This window comes from Chinchilla lanigera, unplaced genomic scaffold (genome assembly GCF_000276665.1).
Source record: "Chinchilla lanigera isolate Chin_1 unplaced genomic scaffold, ChiLan1.0 scaffold00205, whole genome shotgun sequence".
NCBI lineage: Eukaryota > Metazoa > Chordata > Mammalia > Rodentia > Chinchillidae > Chinchilla > Chinchilla lanigera.
In genome coordinates this window covers 9,694-18,732 of record NW_004955606.1, presented here as the reverse complement: position 1 = coordinate 18,732, position 9,039 = coordinate 9,694, and the positions used below count along the sequence as shown (strand labels likewise).

Genomic DNA, 9,039 nt, shown 5'->3' with positions numbered 1-9,039 from the left:
TTGTTTGGAACTCTGTATTGTCTGTATTGTGCTTGTGATATGTTGTAAAATGTTGTATGTCTGTTAATGTTTCCCTCCTTTTATCCTTAAAATAAAAAAAAAATAAATAAATAAAAGCTGCAATCATTTGTGCCCTAAAGATGAATCTGTTTAGGAGATAAATGATCATTTAAAAAGTTTAATATCATCCAGAAACACTGGTCTATCTTATCACACTCACTGTAAATTAAATGTTTGCAAAATTATGGTACAGTATTCTCCCTGTTAAGGCTCAATAGACTTTTGGAGATGTGCTTTTCTTGCATTGCTTAGCCTGGCTACTTACCTGGATGCAAAAGAAATAGCACCAATGAGTTTTTACACTTGAGGTGAATATGCTCAGAAACAAAGTGCCCCAGGTTACCCCCAACTCTCAGTCATACAGATGTCCAGCACCATCTCTGTAGTACTGGCTAGGATTAAATGACAGACTGAGACATGGCCTTAGTTCTACACAACTATATGTTAAGACCAGACATGCTGCTGGGAGTAGGAGGCGAGTGCATATTACAGTAAGTGCAAGATGACTATAGGAGCAGATGTATCCACCATAAAAAGAGAAACGGGTGGAAAAGTACACGTTGCAGCCATCACAAAATTAGAGCATGAGGAAAATGAAACAGGAATATCTCAGTTTTCCAAACGTGCATGATCACTTGGTGCAGTTTTCCAAATTTAGATTTTGTTATGATTGAGCTCTGAATTAAGATCTGGAACTCATCCCACCTTCTACTTTATCTTTATTACAATTCAGTTACAACTCATTCTTTTTAAATCCCTATGTTCGTTAACACCACTTCAACCCATTGCCGTAGGAGGAAGAAATAGAAGATAACAATTCTGAGAAGTTTATCAAGAAATTAATATGTAAAATCTCTTAAAATCACACTGAAAGCTTGTCACTAGGAGGTAAAAGATATTCAGAAAAATTAATATTCTTTTCTTAATATTGCTACTTTAAAAATGATCCACCATTGTACTTGTGTAGATTGAACAGCAAAAAATGCATTATAATGATGCACAAGGTGATTAATGGATAAGTGAAAGTAATGAGAGTGTTAAGAATGGGTCAGAAGATTTGGAAATAATTATAAAGTACCAGAACTATGTATCAGTGAAGTAGAATAGTGTCATTTGAAAGCAGAAGTGCATTAGTTATAATGTTCATTTCACCTTCAAGGGCATTGCTTAAAAATTTAAAAGTACAGCATATGTTAGGAGAAGAGATAAAGTGGAATTACAATAAATGCTCAGTTAAAACCAGAAAAGAAAAAAAGAGGGAGGAATTCAGAAAAGGAAAACACAAGGACAACTGGTACAGTTTAAATATGGCTTATGTCCTAAGGCTTCACATGTTAGGTGCTTGGCTCTGAGTGTGACAGTGTGAGAGGTGATATGGACCTTTAAGAAGAGAGACCTAGTGGGAAATGGTGCTCATAGAAGGGATTAAGGTAGTTCTCAAAGGACTGAGTTGTTACAAGAGCAAACCTGACCTCGATTATCTTGCTCTCTACCTCTCCCTTTCTTTCTCCCTCTCCCTTTCCGTCTCTTCCTGGCTTCCTGTCTGTGGTCTCACGTTCCCCATGCACTCTTACCACAATGCAATCTGCAATGACATAATGGAGCCAAGAGGGCCATCATTGGAGCTGAGCTAGTAACAGCTCCATGCCACTGAGCATCCACAACTGTGACCTAAATTAATCTCTTTTCCATATAAGTAACCAGTCTCATGTATTTTGTTATGGCCACAAAAAGTTGACTAACACAGCAACAAATAAAAAAGAGTTATAGAATGGGAAATATTAATACAAGCACCAATGACCACTTTAAATGTGAATGGTCCTACACACCAATTAAAAGACAGAGACTGCTGGAGTGCACAAAAACAAAAGAATACAGGAATAATAGCAAAATACAAACAAAACAAAGCAAAGACATTAAAAATGATATGGGGTTTCAAACCAAATGATAGGGATTAACAGCTGCTGTCACCATATGTAAAGGGAAGAGACTAGATACTTTCCCACTGAGACGGGGAAGAAGTTAAATTCTCATATGCTGTTGGTGGGAAGAGTGACTTTATTTATTGTGCTGCTAACAGATACTGTTTCTGATTGCTAAAATTTAGAAGAAGAAAAATAAAGCTGTGTTTAACTGTGATTGCTAAAAGGCACTTGCAATAAGCCACATGGCAGCTATGTTGGAGAGCAGTACGGGCTCTACAGGAAACTGAGAACTCCTGGAAAGAGGGAGAAAAGTCAGCCTGTCAGGTTGCAAGCAAAGCTTTCTAACACAATGTGCTTTTCTGAAGATTAAGATATTACTTGGACGACTTGGGGGAAACCGGAGGCCAGTACAACATCTCTTGTACCAGCTCCATGATGATTTCATCTTAGACCCAAGTGAGAGTAATGGGGCTGTTGAGATCATCTAAAGAGAAAGCCAAAATGTGACAGGTAGAATCAAAAGTAGACTGCAAAGACTAAGGAGACATTATTGATTCCAGCTAGTCTCTGGGAAGAACTGTCAGACCCAGTCCAGCCTATTTGGCCACTATACCCAAACTGTAGACAAAAAGCAAGTCATAATATCATTAGCAAAATTTCCTTGAAATTGAAAAAAAATACACACATATCTCACCAACTATCAGGAAGGTATGTTTATTGCTGGGTTATCCAATCAAGAACAGGCAGAGATCTGGAGTATCAGGGCTGTGAACTAAGCTCTCAAAACTGACCTCAGCCTGTTTCCTCTGAGAATGCCATCTCTGACCTCCGTGTACGCAAGTCCCACTCCCCAGACAGAGCCGCCCAGTGGTTAGTGCTGCGCATGAGAAGGTACCTGAGGTGCCCTGTGGGGAGCGGGAGAGGAGAACTGGGGGTCCAGCTTCGGGCTGCTGGGCGTCTCTACAGGTCCTGCAAGACAGCCGAGCAGAACCGGCCAAGATGCGCCATCGCTGGGCTCAGGTGTCCTCAAAAATGAAGCCTCCGGAGTTTCCGGAGCTGTTCGAGGTGCAGCTCAGCTCCAACAGGGGAAGCAGGGTGGGAGTGCAGGGGCGGGCAGTGGACCCCAGGCCCCTAAAGCCCCCTGGGTTTTTGCCTGTCTCCCAAGCTCGTGTGTGGGGGCAGCAGCAGCTGCTAATCCCTATCATTTGGTTTGAAACCCGTATCATTTTTAATGTCCTTGCTTTGTTTTGTTTGTATTTTGCTATTACTCTTTTTTTTTTGTACTATTTTCTTTAAAATAAAAAACGAAACCTCTTAGTTTTTAATCCAAATTTGTATGACTGAGAGTTTGCAATGAATTTTAGGGATTGGATTTGTAAAACCATGTAATTAGCCAGAACTCAGCCTCAAGGAGAAACTATTTTGGGAGAACTGATGATTAAATGCCTGTGACATCATGTCTAGGAATATATAATGTACGCAATGACTTTCTATTTTTTAAAACTATTTTTTGTATATCAACATAAGAGCAATGCTAAAGTGTGAGTGTACATTTCTCCTTTAATCAATAGTTTCCTGATCTGTATGTGTATCTATTTCTCTTATCATATAAATGTGTAAAAGATGTGTTTTGGGATGATGTGACTTACATATTAAAAAATAAACCAAGAAGGGACCTTATTAAAATAAAATTGCATCAGCTTTCTACCAGTGAGCAAGCACTGAAGACTCACACCTTGAACTGCTCAGAGAACTATTCTGGTATAACCCGTACCATCTATTGACCTGAACACGTAATTTCTGATGTATTTCTGTCAACTTGGTCACACAGATTTGTTCTGATGAAATAAAAAGAAACAACTCCACGGTCTTAGAAGAAATCCACTTGAGGTTCCTCAATATTCCCAGCAGTGGCCCCCACAATGCGCAGAATAAAGCATTCCCCTGCTGCAGAGACAGCAATGACTCAGTAGAGAAGAAATTGCTTAAGGACATCTTCATTGTACTACATTGCTGCTCTCCGGCTCTTAACCTCTCAACAAGACATATTTAATACAAAGGACATCTTACATGGGGATTTTCCACACTGGAGCTACTAGGAAGGATTTCTACAGTTACATTGTTAAGAATTAAAAATCAAAGCAATGTAGTAGGTTTTACACTGAGAAATTACTCTCTCCCTTCACATCTCAGAATTTTAATAGTTGGTTCCAAATGTGCCTGAGACAAAGGCAGCAGCCTTACTGCAGCTTGCAGCCCTCCAAACAAGGAGAAAGCAGGGAAGCACCAGGAGGCCAACAGTGCAACTAGAACAAATCTAGGCCCACTATCCACAGGAGCAAAGGCACAATACCCATAAAGGGGCAGCCAGCATGAGAGAGCCTGTTGATTTAAATAACTAAAGCAATTTAAAATTAAATGGTCACTGGGATCCTGGCGCTTGGAAATGAGGCTTTCAAGGCTCCTCTAGCAATTTCAACCTCGGGGGAGGGGGTCTTCCCATAATAATATTCTAACTGAGAGCTTCCTTTAATTTAATTTAATTTTATTTATTTTGGGGGGTACTGGGAATCAAACTCAGGACCTCACACTTGCCTCACACTTGCCAGACAGGCATTGAACCACTGAGCTGAACCCCCAGCCCCTTCCACTAATTTTAGAATTTTAAAATCCTGGCTCTACTTTTTGTGTGCCACCTACTACCCATTCACCTTCAGGGTTCTGTCCTATCAACTAAATCACACACAGAGAAACCTGACAGAACTCTAAATTGGGCATTGGAGATAATCAATCACATGCCATTTTTGGTCATGTGTCACAGCTGGAAAGTCTTGAGTAGTTCATCTATAGGCTGGTGGTCAATTTTAATATTGTAGTCACACATGGTTAAAATGTAATAAGAGAAAATGTCCTCAGTATTGAAAAAGGAAGGGGTGTGAAAATATCTCTAAAACTGCATTTCTGAAGAGTAAAATAGTAATCTGGGAACATTATAGGATGTGCATTCCTTTATTTAAAATGCCATTTAAGTCACTACTGCCTGTGTTATTATCAGCCCTAACTGACAGAAATGATTGTTTTTTCCCTCAATTGTTCATGATTTATTTTAAAATTATAAGTTAGAATACTAGAACTGGGAAGGACTTTAAGTAGCATCTAATGTAACCTGGATATTACACTCATAAAGAAATAGATCTAAAGTTTTAAGTGATGACTCCTGGAGTGTGAACCTTGCAGCGGTCCTAAGGAGAGGGTCGCTGAGGGCGCTGACTGGGAGGGTTTCAGAGGCAGAGCCAAGGATGGCAAGTGTGTCCAGCCCTGTCTTATCTTCTCTGGGGCCCAGAAGGAAGCTGAGTTGTAGGTGATCCCTATCAGCTCCCAGGGGCTCAGGGAGAAACCAACTCAGCAAAGTAAGCTAGCTTAACTTCATGATTTGGTTGCAATCAGCAGTACTTAAACAATAAAGTCTACTCAAGAAATTATATGAAATCTGCCTCATCTAGTGCACCTTTTCCATGTGCCCGAGAAGAAAAAAGAGAATAAAGACCCCTCAAGAGCCATGATTTTCTGTTGTTAGAAACATCCTCATTAAGAACTGTTATCACTTTTCTGGGAATTGACTCCTTGGCTTGTCTGAGAAAGTCCTTATTTCTTCTTCCATTTTCAATGACACCTAAGAAGGTATAGAATTCTAAATTGGTGTGGTTTTCTGTTCTGTTTTTTTATATCAACGCTTTAAATCTCACATTCCATTCTATTCTTCTTTGCACGGTTTCTGATGAGTCAGATAGAAGACTTTGCTTCTCTGAGATGAGATGTTTTTTCTTCCTTTAATTTCTTTCAAGATTTTTTTCTTAACCCGATTTTCTATAGTTTAAATGGACATGCCCAACTGGAGGGTGTTTATTCAGGGAGAGTATTTACCCTGTCTGAGTGTCCTTCAAACTTTGCATATCTGTGCCTTGGTGCCTGGCTTTAATTCATGGAAAATCCCATTCCGTGGTTGCTTCTCTTCCTTTCTCTATTTCTTCTTCTGATATTCCCTTTACACATAAGCCACACCTCTTGTAGCTGTACACACTTCTCAGGTATTCTGTTATGGCTCTCTGTCCAGTCACTTTTTCTTTCTGCTTTTCAGTATTGAACATTTCCCCTAAGTTACCTCCCTCTTAAAGATACTCTCTCATGAGTTCATCAAAGACATTTTTCACTTTTGTTATAGTGTTTTTGATCTTTAGCATTCCTTTTTGCTTCTTTTCTAGAATTTCTATTTCTCTTCTCACACTGATCTGCTATTGTAGCATGCTGTCTACTTTATCTGTTAGAGCCCTGAGCAGATTAATCATAGTGGTTTGAAATTTACAGCCTGCTAATTCCAACATTCTTACCACATCGAAGTCTGCTTCTAATGCTTGCTCTGTCTCTTCAAGCTGTGTCTTTTGCTTTTACTATGCCTTGCAGTTTGTTTTCTTGAGAGCTGAACCCGACTGGCTGATTGAAGTAACCACTGAAGGTGGAGAAGCAGGGGGAAGGGCAGCCTGCTACAGTCCTGCGATGCGCCTGTGCTGCTGGACTCTGCAGGCAGTGCTTCTTAGCCCCCTCCCCACCACCCTCAGGGGGGACAGGATGGCTGGAGGGGACTGCAGTTAAATATTGTCCTTTTCCCAAGTTGGTTAGCCCTGAAAAAATTCTGATAATTTAGGCTCTGGTAAAATACACTTTCTCAGGGGACACGTTATTAAGAACAATGTCCTATGTTTTTCAGAATGGTTCCTCTCCATCTTCCCCTTCTCTCATATTCACTCTGAGAACCTAGTCAAGTTCCTGACAGGTAAGGTTCACAAGAGAATGGCAGCTCTGCCGTAACTGGGTCCCCTGGAGCTTTGAGCCCTCAGATTTGTTCCCCCCCGAGACTCCAGCTATTTGTGAGTTACAGCTGAGCTTTTCCTACCCTAAGTCTGTTTCCCATAGAGCTTTCTGCTTAGGGATATCTACTCGGCACTGTGGTGAATCTCCGCATCTACCTTTCTCTCTAATTTTGGGGGCAGTTGTTTGCTGTGTCTGTACCTCTCTGTTGGACCTAGGAAGAGTTGCTGACTTTTCATTTTGTTTGATTTTTTTTTTTACTTGGCAAGATAGAAAGACGACTTCCAAGCTCCTTAGCAGGCTAGAGTGAAGCCACTGGTTTTTGTTACCAGATACATATCTTCAAGCTACTGGAATAGTATTTTGACTATTCTGCTTTTTCTAATGGCCATTGTTTGATTTGTAAAACTAGATAATATTTTATTGGTTATGAGCAGTCCAGTCTCTGTAGAGAAGCTAACTTTTTCTAGGGAGGGAGAAATGAGAGTTTAGTGATTCCTCTGTCAGTAACTAAACTTTTGTCATTAGATACTTCCTTAATCAATTTCATAAAGTCTTGGTGTCCTCATCTTATAATGATGATGACCAAGAGCCTTCCTGGCTGTGATTGTAGTTGGGTCCTTTGATTTTTGCCAGCACTACTTTATGGAAAAAATCCATTTGAAGACTATGGCTGATGCTAACCAATTTGGGCCATCCACAATTCACTCCGTTTGAGTCAGGGAGTTTTGGAAATAATTATCATCATCTGGCAAGTGTTTCATTATCTTGTGCACATTGCTAAGCAGGTAGTTCTGAATTTTCTGAACTTCCCCTTTAAGATTCTTTGGCATTCTATGTTAAAGCATTTTGAATTTCTATGTACTTTCATTTATTTTTTGTTTCTGTTGATGACCCCTTTGGGCACTGACACTTAGGACACATTCAAATTTTTCTCTGCACACTAAAGGAGAACTATTTATTCTTGATTTCCACTTTCCAGAGAGTTGGAAGAGACAGATGACAGCAAATTTCTGGAAAAATTTAACTGTCTAAGAGGAATTTTCATGCAATCTTCTGTAACCAAACTCTATTCCCTTATAATAATATCTAAACCAGAATGGCTTATAATACAAAATAATCACATTTCTTTATGAAAAATCACGTGCCATTCAAATCATTAAATTATCTAAGAGGTACATAAAATACTTTCATATATGTTATTTCTTAGTACTTTCAAAGAATTGAAACACTATCATAATGCATGTAAACAGATGTAATTATGAGAAGTGTAGGAGCCACAGGGCTGATCTGGCAGAAAACAAAATCTTGCATATAATACAGCTTAGGTGAGCAAGACATACAAGGATATTTTATTAACAACAAAATTAACAAAAACACATGTACAACTTCTACTTACTGTTATACAACTATCAGATTGCATGCTACCAACTAGGTAAATACCTTCTGAGTCTACTGTGATCATATATATAAAGAGCTGATATGCAAGTCTAATGGACATTAGCATACCTGTCGTATTGCAGTACACAAGACATGGTCCCAGGGGCCCACTTCCATCTGCATCAATGTAGTAAGGTCCAGAAGGGCTCCCACTGTACTTGTGGGCTTCGCAGGACTGCTCATAGACAGCTGTAGAAGAACACTATCCATCAGAAACAGAATGAATACCTCTGCATTTTTCATTACTACTTAGAAGATTTCTATTTTTGAATTACAGACACATGTTGTATATTACCCAACATCACTTATATTCATTTGTATTACATGGTAGAAAGATATTTGCATTTAGAAAGATGACAGAAATTCCCAAAAAAACAATGAATTTAAGTGTTCAGTGTTATCAAAGTGCTCAATAAATATTCGGTATATACAGTATTTCTATTTGAGAAAGAAGGAAATAGTGTACTGGTGATTAATAAATGAAGATGAGGTTATAGTGGGAATGTAATAATATCAACTTGGATAGTCTTTGGGCAATGCCTAGGGACTATATTTTCTGTGTATAAATGTTTGTTAGGGTTTGTGTCTGTGTGTCCCCCCAAAACCTCATGCGGTCATGGGGCAGGCTTTTGGAGTTTGATTAATTATGGGTATGAGAGCTACACCTGCCCTGGGGTGGATAGTTTGCATATGTAAGGGAGAGGAAGAGGCTGCTTGCAGCCATTCCTCCATTTTGGTGCTTGTTGCT

General features: G+C 39.4%; 1 protein-coding gene across 1 annotated transcript in view; it reads right to left on the bottom strand.

The window, feature by feature from the left end:
* The window catches only part of LOC102029347 (contactin-associated protein-like 3), a gene marked incomplete at its 5' end in the record, with an annotated part of 54,958 nt that overhangs the window by 37,739 nt on the left and 8,180 nt on the right, over nt 1–9,039 (bottom strand). Inside the window, 1 exon segment of the mRNA XM_013510107.1 lies at nt 8,361–8,480. Coding sequence (XP_013365561.1) covers nt 8,361–8,480 — 120 coding nt within the window.